General features: G+C 39.0%; 1 protein-coding gene across 1 annotated transcript in view; it reads right to left on the bottom strand.

Annotated features, from left to right (window-relative positions):
* The window catches only part of lamb1a (laminin, beta 1a), a 99,328-nt gene that overhangs the window by 71,994 nt on the left and 10,968 nt on the right, over nucleotides 1-16,366 (bottom strand). The window contains exons 3-8 of the mRNA XM_043713615.1: nucleotides 15,912-16,041; nucleotides 12,446-12,519; nucleotides 7,177-7,365; nucleotides 6,925-6,988; nucleotides 5,503-5,708; nucleotides 968-1,088 (exon numbers count right to left, since the gene is read on the bottom strand). Of these exons, the coding sequence (XP_043569550.1) occupies nucleotides 968-1,088; nucleotides 5,503-5,708; nucleotides 6,925-6,988; nucleotides 7,177-7,365; nucleotides 12,446-12,519; nucleotides 15,912-16,041 (784 nt within the window). The remainder of the gene's footprint in view (nucleotides 1-967; nucleotides 1,089-5,502; nucleotides 5,709-6,924; nucleotides 6,989-7,176; nucleotides 7,366-12,445; nucleotides 12,520-15,911; nucleotides 16,042-16,366) is intronic.

Here is a 16,366-nt window from a genome sequence, read left to right as displayed (position 1 = left end):
GAATTCGGTCTAAGAGCTGAATGTTGTGAGCAATATATTTATTTGAAGTGTCAAAGATGCCCAACGTAGTGAATTCCATCAACTGAAATATTCACACAATAACTAAAACTGACTGATAATAAAATATGGTTATGTGAGAGCATCCATTTGATCGGATATCTAAAGTGAACTTATTTCTGAATCTCTGGGGATGCTCCAGTAAGTTCACAAGGCCCACAAAGAGACAGTCCTGACTGCAGGTACACATGGCTACCCCTTTGACCTGAAGAAAGTGAGAGGAGTTAAAAGAGGAGCTGTTCAGGGTGAGGACGAAGTCAGCCAGGCAGAGGAACATCCGCAGTTCTTTTGGTTTTTACGCAAGTTAAAATATGTCCACAAAAAGAATGAAGTTTGAACACTACTTTATTCAAGGTATTTGTGGAAGCTAAACTGCAATTGTTGTGCTGCTTTATCTTTTCAAATCAATCTTGTAGCCAAAATTTGATTACTCATGTTGTCATTAAGAATCGAATAAAGTGATTATACTGCAATGTATTTCTGTGCATTCTGATTAAAGAAATGAATGGGAATTTATTGAACCTCAGATGTGAAATAGAATGGTAAAAATGATCATATATGTGGGATAGTGTTTCTTAATTGTGGGCTGTGGTTTAGATCACAAAAGGATGTTAGTCCCACAGAACCAAACCACAATAGGAAGAATGTTTGCGTCTTCCTTCAGCAATCTACAGGAAAGGTAGTTGATTACAACCAACTCTACTGTCACTTCACTTGAGGGTGAACTCCTGAGATTGACCCCAAGCCTTTTGGTCTGTACTCAGTGGCTAATATTGCTGAGTTATGTGGACACGCTGCCTTTTTTTTTATTTTAATGATAAAGAAGGCTACAAGTATATGCTGCATGTAAAAAGGAAGTCCCAGAACAAAAGCATTCATCAACTTGCAAATATTTTGATGTGTGACCCACTTTGGCATGCATTGCTGTTGCGTCCTTCAGCAGGTTTCCAAGGCGCATTATGGTGGAAGTCCTGACATAGCTCACAGTTTAACCCCTTGGTGTTGTGACGACATACACACCGACCATGCACCTGGGAAACAAAATTGAATTGATCGCTTTATGAACTGTTACTTCAAATGACACTTCAGCAACATAAACATTGTGAACATGGCCAAGAACATCCACACTCACTTGACTTAAACACAAGGTAACCACAAAGCCAATAATACACTAGATTTCCTGACTGAAAAAAATACTTGCAGCAACATACTCTGAAAGATGTGCTATGGAATCTCTTGGATGCCCCAATGCATCAATTAGACAGGCTCTGTCCAGGAAATCGAAATTTCCAATGGTCAATTACCTGGTGTCTAAAACCCTCTGGAAATACCTTTGTTATGGACCAAGCCAGACCCTCTCAAAATATTTCAAGAAAGCAGCCCAGACCCTAACTTTGCTCGTTGTTTTAAACAGGTGTAATGCAGAAATTCCAGGAAAGATGCAGCTGGTCAAACCACTTAGTTTTAAACAAAACAGAATTTATTTACAAGATTACCAAGAACACAAACAAGAGAGAAGAGAATACCGAATAACTTAACCCATCCGAAAACCCAATAGACTATCCCCACTTAATGATGCTGTTCCAAATACTTGCTACAATCCCCATAAACACCCCTTGGCACAACAGGGAAAATCAAACACAGGCTTTTAGATGGAAGAAGGCAGAGAGAGAGTACCAGCCTGGACCTGCTCCTTTGGGTCCAGCAGCTTCAAAACTCTATTGCTTGCTAATGAAACTATAATCAACTATAATTTAGGGCTAGCTATAATCAAACTAGCCCTAAAACCCTTCAACTTAAGACTTTTTGGAGGCTGTATCTTTTACAACCTCTGAAGAAAAAGTCAAGGACACCATAACCTTATTAAAGATGCAGCATCACATCCTCAACTCTAACAAAGAGTTTGAGTTTTCAGAGGAATTTTGCTTACTTACCCAAATAATTCCAAAATAATAATAATATCCAGGAAGATTGTATTGTAAAATGTCAGAGGGATTCAAACCTGTTCCAAGAAAGAGAATTCTTACCATGAAATATGCAAAAGTTCTCTACTATCTGAGATTCTCTTGTATTGTAGAGTTGTTTGTAGCATACTTTTAACCTCAAGTATTATACCACTTGGACCATGATATCACACTGCTGTTGGCTGTAGACAGTGTTTCTACAGTCACAGTATATGATCTGATAATATCATAGAATATAAACTGTTTATCTGTAAAGCAACAGGTCACTTTCAGAAAAAGTAGGACATCATACCAGAGCATCAACTCATCAAATAGATGCTCACAAGAAATTCATCAGATAAAGCAGACAACAGAAAAATCAACAGAAGGAAACATTTATGCTAATTAATATCTCATTCATTTTAAACTTGATACTGAGGCAATTGTCACTATAGTATTGGACCATATACCATGGCTGAGCTCACTGAATTATGTCAGTTAAAGATTCAGAATGTGACACAGTTTGGTGATCAAATAGTTTTAAATCTGATGTCAAGTGCTGAAGTGATTCAGAAGACAAGTTTGAATAGGTAACTTAGTTTCCTTCACAGAAAGAGAAACTGCTGGAGAAGCTCAGTAGGTCTGGCAGTAGGAAGCGTCACTTGACCCAAAACTTTAACTCTGATTTCTCTCCATAGATGCTGCAAGACCTGCTGAGCTTCTCCAGCAATTTGTATTGGTTTCTAATTTACCTTATCCGCAGTTCTTTTGGTTTTTAAACTTAATTTCTTTTGCATCCTAGGAGGAATCCTCAGTACCAGTGAGAGATATCATGTCAAGCAAGAAGCAATCCTCAAACAGTACAACTGATACACTGAATCGGTTGGCTGGACGGCTAGTTTGTGATGCAGAGTGATGCCAATAGTGTAGGTTCAATTTCTACACTGGCTGAGGTTACTACGAAATCCTCTTCATGGTTAAGCAGTCACCAATTGTCTCCCTCTGTCACACAGCCTTCTGGTCCTCAGACTAATGTGACTTTACCTTTATCTCAGTCTTTGTAACTACGGTGATTATATCAGTATAATGTCTATAAGCTGTTAACATGCAATAAACTACTTCTCTTTTAGGAGTCTAAGAGAGAGATTAAGAGGTCTCCCTCAACCACAGTAAACTAAACATGACCTTATCATGAAGGTGGATGGTGGCACCAAATCCACTTTATGCAGAGCAGTAATACACAGGAGCCCCTACAACACTGATCAGTGGTTCAGATTGCTCATAATACAACCACAACATCCACCTACCTGCCATTCTTCTACCCCCAACTATTTACATGCCACCCTATCCCTTCATCCACTTATCTCTGACGCTATTTCCTCACCTACCTACCTTACATATGTTCCTTCTCTCCATAGGTTTTAATGAGACTTTGTGATATTTAAATTCTTCATTTACTGGAATACAGCACTGTAAAACAAAAGGGATGTGGCTGACCTCCCACACAGATACTAAACTAAAAAGGGTTCAACTGAACTGAAGGCACATTGCACATTCGCAAAATGTCCAGCATTGGAACTCAGGCCAAGAAATAGAGAGAGTGGTGTGACAACTACAGATCATAATGTCTGATCCTTATGGACATGCTGAAATGTTAATTGCAGTTTTTAAAAAAGGAGATACAGCCAAAGGATGACTGTGATACCACCTGTATGGAAAGAAACCCAGAAATATCACACCTGAAGGTGCCAAGGAAGTTTCAAAAAGGAGAAATGCACTGCAAGCTAAAATATAATTTTGACTACCTCAGACAGTGCACACAATGGTAGAAAAGACAGCATTTGGGTGAGAGACATGTTCGCATTTTCCCCCTTGAATAATACAAGAGACAAAACAAGTTTCAGCCCTGGTCTGTTTTTGTTAGTATGCAGAAGTTCTTGCTTGTGCTGGCCTATGTAGCCAATAAACTCACTCTTTCATTAACACAAGAATATCTGGGTGTATGGGCCCTTGTAAAACAAATGCATTTGAACTGGGAGAAAGGTACCTCCACAAGGGGAGGGATCCTTTACTCCAATCCAAGGAGATAGGTGAATAAAGAAGGAGAGCCAGTTCAGCCTTCCAAACTCAGGAGCTCGACAATTGTGGGCACCCCAACTGGAACTCAAATAAGCTGGTGAGCCTGAAAATTAGTTGTAACAGGGGACAAAAGGGTAAGAAAGTAGGTGTGGGAACACCACAATCTGGAAACTATTTGGGCCATTATTTTACTTACTATAATCATTAGGTTTCTAAACAAATGCTGTTTAGACTCACATGGGAACAGTTAGAGCAACAAAAGTTCAAAACTCTTACAGCTCTCTCAGTTAAGAGCACCATAAATATTAAACTACTTACCCTCTGCATGGATCAAAATCAAACTGCTAACCTCTATATACACACGCACACTTTTAATAGGCCCAATAGTTAAATTAAAAACAAAATTAAAAATTACTTCTGAATCTTTGGGGAATAACATATTAGGAACAATATGCATTTCTGTACATTTCCTATTTTCCTATTTCACCTGCAATCATACTGTGGAAGAGGGGACGTGCAGTTCATTAGTCAAAGTTGGAATGATAAACATTACCAACAATTATTTTGCCTGAAAACTGAATGAGTGTGTATTCAATGAAACATTTCAGTAATACCAAACACCACGACAAAAAGCTGCACACTTTACCCTGAATTTCCCATCAGCAAAACTGGCTGAACAGCATGGTGGCTCAGCAGGCTAAAGCACTACAGTGTACAACAACAACACACAAGCATTCTGCTTTAAGTCACACCACGGAATTAATTATCTCTGCCTTTAAACAGCTGGGCAAACAGGAATCTGAGGCGCCAAGAGGGAAGCGAGAAGCAGTTTCTGTCCAAGGGATCAGTATTTGCTCCATCCTATCAGCTGGATCAGGCTGTTAGTGAAGGACTGAAAGAGGATTGATGCCAGTTTTATTCCGAAGCTGGGATGCAACTGGGGTTGGGGGTGGGGGTGGGGAGGGAGGAGAAGGAAAAGAACAGAATTAAGAAAGGTATTAGTGAAATTACTGCAACGTGTCTTATCAGAAATGAATACATCCAGACTCTAATCTGACCTCTAACAGGAAACTGAAAAACGGAGACTTTGTGAACTCAAACTCAGTTTTTGTCTTAAGAACAGGAAATGGCAGAGTCAGGTCAAGGAAACTTTTCATCTGGGTTCAATTAAGCTCTGATAGGAGTTCCATCAAACTTCACTCTGGAGTGGGTCACATTCCCACTTCAAGGCTTGAAACAAAGTTTGCAACACTTCATAACAGCCAGCTTGAAAGTGCAAGTACATGTTTTATTGCCATAAAGTAGAACGTAGAAGCCAAAACAGCAGCAAGTACTTAAATGACAGTTCAAGACTAAAGTTGAAAACAAATGTTTGCTTTAAATCAGTAAGTTCAATGTAATTGCAAGTGACTTTTGTACTCACCTTCCCATCCACATCCTGGTCATCAGAATCATGAACAGGAGCACACTCACTGGCATGTCCATAGCAGAAACAATTTCCTCGAACTACCATGTCATAGATAGCATAGTAATATTTTTCTTTGATTTCGATTCGAGAGTCTAGCAAATTGTCACCCAGAGTATGGAGTTTGGTGAACTTTATCCTTAGATTTGTGATCTTCAGCATATCTTCAAGACAAAATATGTAATTTCACTGAAATCCCTCATTAAAATTAGTATCTTAGAAATAATTTTCTCAAAAACAGTCAAAACTTTAATTTTACTAGCCTACATCCATTAATTCTGCAATTGCACTGTATTGCAAGGCTAACTAGAAGCTAAAAAGAAGCATGTTTTCAAATCTGACAATTTTTATTATCTTGAAAAATGCCTAATGACAAATCAGTAGGTTTAAAAATCGAAGTAGATTCTCTGCTCAAACTGAATGCAGCATTATAAATTTAATACAAAATATACTGCCAATCTTTCCCAATAGTTCTTCAGTTGGCATTTTTGCATAATTTACAACACAAAATTAACAAGTCTGACATCTTCCACCTTTTTGATCAATCAGTCCCAAAATCTATTTAATCTCTATAAAACTAGTGCAATTGAGGAACAAAAAAAAACTGTAGCTTTCTTCCTGAATTCCACAAAGCCAATAAATTTCAAGCTAAAGAACCCCTGCAAGCAGGTCAAGCTGAGGGAAACTGCTGTGCAAGAGAAAAAGTCAGCTTAGTCACAGCCAACGGAGCCCCTTTCTCAGTAGATTCAGAACCAGAGTGCTTCCATTGATCAGAAACAAATAGTTTGGATTGAAGTGTAAACCTGGGTGAATCTGTTGTTCATCCAACTCTCATGTATCCTCAAATTCAGTTGTGAGAGTTGGGGTGGGGTGAGGAGAGAGCGTGAGCGCGCGTACAAGAGACATGCAATGCTAGCATAAATTTTCTCTCTCCATCATGACCGGAATATGCTTATTGTTTCATTGAGATCATAAAAGGAACAGACAAAAATCAAACAGATGCCTGGAAGTTAACAAATTTTTAAAAATCTACAATTTCCAGTTTTCTGCCAAAAATAACATCCTGATGGGGAACATCCTACACTTCTTTACTGTAACCAGGTTATATTCAAGTCAACAGGAAGCATGTGGGGCAGACAGGAAACTATGATTAATACAGAATTATTTACCCAGTTACTACCATCAATAAAGAAACATTACCAGAAAAACAGTTGTTACAATGAAAAACATGTAGAGATCCATGTTAATATTAGCAGGAATATGAATAAATCATTGTTCTGTGTAAATCATTGACAGCAACCAAAAAATTACAATAATGTTTAGTTTCCATTAAAAGTACTAAACAGTAGCAATAGAAGCAAGTGTAGAAATAACACTTACTTTGTATTCTCTGGCTATATGGATCTTCAATTTTAAAGGCTGGATCCAACACACGATAGATAACCTAAAGACAGAAAAGTTGAACTGATAACACAAGTGACATTGTGAGCGCATCATGACCTTGATAATGGTTAGATGCAGGCAATGGAAAATGAAATTCAATGATCATTTTGGTACTTAGATCTGTACCAAGTTGAGCTATGCATAAAGCACTGGCCAACAATCACTTGTTGCTAAGCATTTGTTACAAACCTCTCCTTCAGTAGAAGGCTCAATATCAGAGTACCGAGTGTCACAGATAATGTCGTCCACTTTCTTTAATGATCCTGTTGGAATGCCTGGAAAGGACGACTCGCAATCATAAGCATAATACCGATAGACCTGCCAGGTTTTCCCAAAATCGGAAGATCGCTCTATCATCATAGCAGCTGGGCGGAAAGTCTAGAGAGAAAAAGATGCTTTATCTTATTAGCCAAACATATTCAATAATTTGCATGTGGGAAATGTAACTTCAGGACAGGAGTCAGGGTCTCCAACCTATTCAGCCATTTAATTAGATCCGGTCTAATTTCAACTCCATTTAGTTATCTTTAATCCATTTCCCTGATACCTTTACTCAAGATGATTCGCTGATCTATAGTGAAATTTGCAATGGACTCAACATCAGTTGGGAGAGAATTTCATGTACTTTATTGTCCTTTATACAAAAAACCACTTTGTGATTTTAAGAAAGACAGGTCCTGCTCCAATTTCAAAGATTAATTACATTATGGAATTTCTCTCGCAGGGATATTTATCTCAGAATCCTCTTATTAGATCACCTCTCACCCTTCTAAACAGGAAGAAATACAAAGTAAAAATGTGTGAAATCGCTTTAGAATTCAACCCTCACCACCCATAGATGACTGCAAGGCAATGTGAAGAACTTGAACAGCTTTGAAATGGAAACGATCACTAACTAAAGAGCCATTGTTATTTAAGGAATGATACAATCCTGCTAGCCATTCTGCATTATCTTCCTTCTACTTTAAAAAAGTTCCATAGATAGAAGTTCCATAGAAGAAAATCTCATTTTGTTCATAGCCACAATGTATGTTTAGACAAATACTTGGTAGATTAATAAACAAATAGTTTGCAAATAAACTGAACATGCACAATTTTGTAAGTAGGAACTTAGAGCCTCTATGGAGTTACATGTGCATCAATTAGTAAAGCAGATCAATAGCTCCCAGAAGTTGTTCTTCAAATAATAGATTATAATCGAGGGAGGAAAGAGGCTTCAGGAATTAACTTGTACTGATTTAATGTATGTGGTTTTGAAATGCTAGATTTCCATTTTGTACAATTCAATACTAATTATCTCACTTATTGTCAAGGTGTATTCCAAACTTATTTTTTCCAAATGCATTTTATATTGTTGAGATCTTGTTTTAAAATTGCAAAGCACAAGATATTCTCTTTAATAACTAGAGATTAGATAGGCTTATTCCCATCATCTCTATTTAATGCATCACAACGGAACTAGGAATCACTGCTTAAAGATCTGTAGTTGCCCATTGAAAATATTCCTCTCAAATTTTTGGAAAAGTGGTTGAAGCAGAGTTTTGAATATTTTTAAGGCAGAGGTAGATAGATTCTTGTTAAAAGAGGTGTTAAAGGGCTATCAGCAGGAGGTAGGAATGTGGATTGGAGCTTAAATTCAGACTAGCCTTGGCCTTATTGAATAGCAAACTGGCTCAAGGGACTGTGACCTATTTCTGTTCCTGATTCCTACATGTGTATGCCTTACAGGCAGCTGTACATCAGGAAATGGAAGGAAGGGATGAGTTCATGAGAATTACAATCACTGCAGAAGTGGTAGCTGCAGGTTGGGAGCTGCGGGCTGGTAAACTTCATCTCAACTTTTAAAAGTCAGCCAGTTGGCACATTGCTATTAATTTTTCAAAATTCCATCCATTCAAGGAAGGTCTCATTAGATTGGCAGATGGCAAATGTAACTCTTTTAATTAAAACAGGAGGGAAACAGAAAGCAGGAAAATATAGGCTAGTTTGCTTAACATCTGTCATAAGAAAAATGTTAGAAGCTATTACTAAAGAAACTCTAGCAGGACATTTGGATAACTTCGGGGTAGCGTTAACATGGTTTTACAAATGGGGAAATCATGCTTCACTAATTTTTTGAATTATTTGAAGAAGAATGTGCTGTGGGTAAAGGAGATGTGGTGGGTGTATTGTACTTAGATGCCCAGAAGGTATCTGATAAGGTGCCACAAAGATTACTGCAAAACAAAAAGTATCATTTTGGAACGAACAGGTAATTGGTTGGTTTATAGGAAGCAGTGATTAGGAATAAATGAATCTTCACCATTTTGGCAAGATTTAATAAATGATGTACTCTAGGGAAGTACCCCACTGGGACCTCAACTGTTTACAATTTATAAGAATGATTTGAATGAAGGCTTAGATGATAGGAGTGCCACACTTACTGCTGAGCTAACAATAGGTAGGAAAATAAGTTGTGAACTGATTAAATAGGGACTATTAAAAGGTAGTCGAAGTGAATGGACAAGGATCGGAGAAAAGATAGTTTCCCAATTGTCCATTTTGGCTAGAAAAATAAAAATAATAATTTTTAAAATAGAGAGAGAATGCAGAGCAAGTAATTTGGAAAGCCTACAGAATGTTATTCTTTACTGATCGAGGAATTGAATCTAAATGTATGAACATTCTGCTTCAGTTGTGCAACCACATCTGGAGTATGTGGAGAGTATTTAAGGAAGAAACAAAAGGTGCTTGAAGCAATTCAGAGGATGTTTACCAGGGTAATGTCTGAAAATTGGTGTGTTGCCTTATGAGAAAGGGCAGATGGAGCTAGGCTTGTATTCACTGACGTTTAGCAGAGTAGGTGGTGACTTGATCAAAGAGTCTTGACAGGGCAGATGTTGTCACCCTCAAAGGGAGAATCTGGAACTAAAAGGCCACTGCTTAAAACCAGGATTCATTTAAAATGGATGTTTTGTTTCTCCCTCTTAAGAGTACTGAGAGTCTGTAGAATTCTACTTTAATAGCCTTTTCGGGAAGAGTGTCTTGGAATATTTTTATGACAGAGGCGGATAGATTTTTGGTGAACGAGCTGGTGAAAGGACATCAGTGCAGGTGAATGTGTCAAGTTCGACATATAATTAGATTAGAAAAATGTGGTGCTGGAAAAACACTTGGCACACCAGCCCGCTTGGCACACCAGCCTCATTCCTGAAGAAGGGCTTATGCCCGAAACGTCGATTCTCCTGCACCTCAGATGCTGCCTGGCTTGCTGTGTTTTTCCAGCACGACATTTTTCAACTCTGGTACTCCAGCATCGGCAGTCCTCACTTTCTCCTATATAATTAGATTAGCCAAGATCTTATTAAATAACACAGCTGATAGACTTGAGGGGCTACATAACTCCTGCTCCTTGTTTATACATGTGTATGCAATACAGAGTATTCTGTTAAAAAAGAAATTTGGCAAAGAGGCAGTTAGGAAGGGCTCCAAATTTTACTAAATTGTACCACTTTCAATGATACAGATGGGAAGTAACTAGAGAATATTGACCAGAAGGTTCCTCATTCAATCCCTATCTGTATAGAAAGCTCCTATCATTTGGTAGAGTTACTCTATCAACGTTATTACTTAGTACCAAGGCCAGTATTGGGCTTCTATCACAATTAGCCCACTTCACAAACAGTCTTCAGGCACTCATTGATTATGCAGACACAACAGCAGCCACTTGAGCAAAATATTGGAGAGTGACTGAAGTCAAAAAGGTACTGAAAATCTACTTGGGAGTAGAAGCTAATAAAAGAACACTGCCACTGAGTTATAATTTACAGAAGAAGGTTTTAAACATCGTAACACCTCAATTCAAAAAGCTGCCCTATGCATGGGGAAAACGTTTTACCTAACATTTTCCCAGTATATTTTGGGAGGCATGCAGATCAAACTCTCAGCATAAGACGTACCCTCAGGATGACCAAAGGTAGCATGGCTGCAGATGTTTCCCCCAGGAGGTAACAACAACAGTATGAACAGCACTGCATTGGATATCCACACTGATCTTTATGAGAATAGAATAAAATTAAATCCCTAGAGTGTAGAAACGGGCCCTTCAGCCCAGCAAGTCCACACCAACCCTACAAAGAGTATCCCACACAGACCCATTTTCATGTTACTCTACATTTATCCCTGACTAATGCACCTAACCTACACATCTCTGAACACTATAGGCAATTTAGCACGGCCAGTCCATGGCATATCTTTGGACTGTAGGAGGAAACCAAAGCACCCCACACAGACACAGAGAGAACGTGCAAATTCCACACAGACTGGTGCCAGAGAGGGGAATTGAACCCTGGTCCCTGGCATTGAGAGGCAGCATTGCTAACCTGATGAAGGGCTTTTGCCCGAAACGTCGATTTTCCTGCTCCTCGGATGCTGCCTGACCTGCTGTGCTTTTCCACCACCACTCTGATCTCCAGCATCTGCAGTCCTCTCTTTTGCCGAGCACTGCTAACCACTGAGCTGCCCCGTAGTCAGAGATGTACAGCACATTCCAACTGGTCCATGCTGCCCAGATATCCTAAACTAATCTAGTCCCATTTGCAAGCATATATCCAATATCCCTCTAAACCCTTCCTATTCATATACCCATCCAGATGCCTTTTAAATGCTGTAATTGTACCAGCCTTCACAAGTTCCTCTGCATGAAAAAGTTGCCCTTTAAATTCTTCCCCTCAGTTATGAAAAGACCCAGAGGACAATAAGTTTGCTTACAGGGAGGCACACTCAAACTAGAGATCTACTATAAGGACAACTAAGAAATAGCAATAAGTTACTTACCAATGTGACATCCTGAAAATTAATTTTTAATAAGTCGATGCCATACAAATACTAACTGAGATTAACAACTAAATTGCAATTGCTTTAGGTGCTTTACATGAAGTGGACTAGTCATCCAAATTATAGTGGCATAACATCATACTCATTTTCTAATTTCAATTTTCCACACTATAAATAACTGTTAAAAGCATTCTTCATGTTTTTCAGGTAGTTGTTTATACAGCAGTCTTTATAGAGTGACCAACTCAAATATAGGGGAGTCTCTACCAGGCAGGTAGACATTTAAATTTATAAACAAACCAAATATTCCTTAAGTGGAGCTTTATAAAAGGGAAATGGAAAGGCTGAATGCCAGTGTATTCAAGGAAAAGTAAAACTAAAAGCCTGGTAAAAAAAAAGTTAGTAAGATCAATAAGCTCCCGAAATAAACTTCAATGGTTTACTGCTCAGTAACTTCCACAAGTTTAATGCATATAAGCAACTATTAAAAAGTCTGGAAACTCACGTATAGCCAATAATCATTCGTAACTCATTCACATCAAAACAATTTTACTGACGAGAGGTCATTCCATGTAATACTTCCGTTAATAAATCTTACGAGCTTTTCACCACTAGGACCACTTGTGCAGAACTAACTGTTTACCTTGAAAGTCATGATGAGGTGGGTAAAATGAAACTCAGCTTCCAGATCCAGCTGAAGGGAAACATTTTCCACACCTACAGAAAGGCAAATTTTAAATAAAAAAAGGCAAAGAAAATCAGGGACAGCTCATCACAGCAACTTAATGGCAAAAACAAGATGCAAATGATATAGAAACCGCAGTATAGAAAACAGACCTTTCAATGTAACTGTCTATACTAGAGTTTATGGTCCACAGAAACCTGCTCCCAAATAAAACACTAGTAATAGAAGTACAGGAAGCAATAACTTGAGTCACACTATAAAAATCAAAGCTGAATTTAATAAAAAAGTAATATCTGAGAAGTAAAGTGACAAAACGATAGAATTTTAAGATGAACAGATTTTGTACGAGTAATTTTCCAATATCTTTTCCATAAGCACTGATTGAGAGTTTTATAGAAACAGAAATTCTTTTGAAGGTGCCAAGAATGCCTCAACAAACCAGACTTTTAGTTCTGTGCATGTGTTCAAAAAGAGGGAATGAATGGGATCACGTTCACAATTCAACTGAGATTTAATCTATTCTTCAGAGATTCATTGTTGGAACAACAGGCAGGGGAGGAAAATGTATTGTGAAAATATCATAGTGGTAAAGGAATAACTAAACCAAGCGCAAATATTGTTGCATTGAAAAACATTTCTATTAAAGTCCTGTAGCACAAAAAGGTACATCATTTAAGATCAAACTTTGTACACTTGGCAGAAAACTTATATAACTCACCATAAGATAGGCATTAAATCCAAACACAAATCTGTTTGCTTAGGAACAAACCAGGAGCCATTTACTCACAAACTTGCTACACCGAAAGTTCTAGGTTAATGCTAATTACACAAAGTATTATGCAAATGCAGGTCTTTGCTGGTCTGCAATCAATTCAGACACTAAAAACATACATCTTGCTTTTGATTAATATATTTATGGATGCAGGTTTGCTTGCTGAGCTGCAAGGTTAATTTCCAGATGTTTTGTTACCCTACTCGGTAACATCTTCAGTGGGCCTCCGGGTGAAGCAATGCTCAAAATTCCTGTTTTCTATTTATATGTTTGGGTTTCTTTGGGTTGGGGATGTCATTTTCTGTGGTGATGTCACTTCCTGTTCCTTTTCTCAGGGGGTGGTAGAACATAGAAGAATACAGCGCAGTACAGGCCCTTCGGCCCTCGATGTTGCGCCGATCCAAGCCCACCTAACCTACACTAGCCCACTATCCTCCATATGCCTATCCAATGCCCGCTTAAATGCCCATAATGAGGGAGAGTCCACCACTGCTACTGGCAGGGCATTCCATGAACTCACGACTCGCTGAGTAAAGAACCTGCCCCCCCTTAATTTAAAATACCTACCACCCCTTAATTTAAAGCTATGCCCCCTTGGAAAAAGATTCTCACTGTCGACCCTATCTAAACCCCTAATCATCTTATACACCTCTATCAAGTCACCCCTAAACCTTCTTTTCTCCAATGAAAACAACCCCAAGTGCCTCAGCCTTTCCTCATACGATCTTTCTACCATACCAAGCAACATCCTGGTAAACCTCCTCTGCACCCGTTCCAGTGCCTCCACATCCCTCCTATAGTATGGCGACCAAAACTGCACACAATACTCCAGAGGCGGCCGCACCAGAGTCTTATACAACTGCAACATGAAATACAACTGCAACATGTTCTCTGATATGTAAATCCCAGGACCCTTTCTGCCCAGTTCTGCAGCTTATCTATATCCCGCTGTAACCTGCCACATCCTTCCTCACTGTCTACAACTCCTCCGACTTTCGTATCATCCGCAAACTTGCTCACCCAACCTTCTAACCCCTCCTCCAGGTCCTTTATAAAAATGACAAACAGCAATGGTCCCAAAACAGATCCTTGCGGAACACCGCTAGGTGACGGCACTCCAAGATGAACCTTTGCCATCAACTACTACCCTCTGTCTTCTTCCAGCCAGCCAACTCCTAATCCAACCCTCCAACTCACCCTCAATGCCATACCTCCGTAGATGAGGTAGATGAGGTCTAACTCAATGTGTTTGTTGATAGAATTCCGGTTGTAATGCCATGCTTCTAGGAATTCTCATGCATGTCTTTGTTTGGCTTGTCCTAGGATGGATGTGTTGTCTCAGTTGAAATGGTGTCCTTCCTCATCCATATGTGAGGATACTAGTGAGAGAGGGTCATGTCTTTTTGTGGACAGTTGGTGTTCATGTATCCTGGTGGCTAGTTTTCTGCCCATTTGTCCAATGTAGTGTTTGTTACAGTCCTTGCATGGTATTTTGTAAATGACATTTTATTTTGCTCGTTGTCTGTATTGGGTCTTTCAAGTTTATTAGCTGTTGTTTTCGTGTGTTGGTGGGTTTATGGGCTACCATGATGCCAAGACCATTAATAATTTCCTTCCTGGCATAAAATTCACTAAAGAGAAGGAAAAAAACAACAAACTGCCATTCCTAGATGTCGCAGTAGAGCGAACAGCCAATGGGGAACTTCAAACCAGTGTCTACAGGAAAACAACATATATAGACCAAATATTGAACTACAGAAGCCACACCCACAAGCGAAGCTGTATCAGAACATTATTCCAATGAGCCAACACACACTGCAGCACAGAGGAACCATGCAGAGCATAGGAAAATCACTGATATAGTGTATTAAAAAAGGATGAACACAGTCCAATGAAACACCCAATGAACACAGTCCACCGATTTCTCAGCAACAAACCGCAACAAAATATATCCAGAAACCCTAGCTACTCTCACCTACATCAAAAGACATCCGGAAGTGACTGCCAGACTATTCAGATCCCTTGGCATCATGGTAGCTCACAAACCCATCAACACACTAAAACAGCAGATAATGAACTTCATAGACCCTATACAGACAACAAGCAAAACTAATGTAATTTACAAAATACCGTGCAAGGACTGTAACAAACACTACATTGGACAAACAGGCAGAAAACTAGCCACCAGGACACATGAACACCAACTAGCCACAAAAAGATATGACCCTCTCTCACTAGTATACTCACATATGGATGAAAAGGACACCACTTTGACTGGGACAACACATCCATCCTAGGACAAGCCAAACAAAGACATGTCCGACGATTACTAGAAGCATGGCATTCCAACCGGAACTATATCAACAAACACATCGAGTTAGATCTCATCTTCCACCCCCTGAAAAAAGGAACAAGAAGTGACCTCACCACAGGAAATGACATCACTAACCCAAAGAAACCCAAAAATATGAATAGAAAGCAGAAATTTTCAGCACTGCTTTGCCTGCGGCCCACTGAAGATGTTACCTAGGTAACATCTGGAAATGAACCTTGCAGCTCAGTGAGCAAACCTATATCCAAAACCTCAACTTGAGCTACCGATGTTCTCAAAACTCGCAAATACGTTTATATTTTTATACCAACCATACTCACCGTTTTCAGATTGCCACCAGGTATTTAGTCGATTGTGAGCAAATGTTGTGACAACATTCTCAATTCTATGACTTTTTGGATTTTCAGCAAAAACTGTGCGCGAATCACATGAAAAGCACTTTTTTTCTTCCTGAGAAAAAGAAATTGAACATTTAGTACACTTTCTAGTTTCTTCATACTCAATACATCACAATCTAATTGTGAAATCTAGTCAACAAAATCTGATACATTTAGTGTAGATGTTTGTTCATATTTTATAGTGGAATATATGCTCAGCACCAAATATATATTGACCCATTGTAAAACAAACTCTCAGTGTGGACAGATGGATCAATGAGGTTTCTGGGGCTCAACTGTTCAGGAGATTTCATGTTTCAGTCATAGTCAATGGTGAGGTGGAAGATCAATTTGAGAGAGGGGGACAGGCAGAGAGAGGGGGACAGGCAGAGAGAGGG

The sequence above is a fragment of the Chiloscyllium plagiosum genome, chromosome 23 (genome assembly GCF_004010195.1).
Source record: "Chiloscyllium plagiosum isolate BGI_BamShark_2017 chromosome 23, ASM401019v2, whole genome shotgun sequence".
Taxonomy (NCBI): Eukaryota; Metazoa; Chordata; class Chondrichthyes; order Orectolobiformes; family Hemiscylliidae; genus Chiloscyllium; species Chiloscyllium plagiosum.
This window is presented reverse-complemented; position numbering and strand designations above follow the sequence as displayed.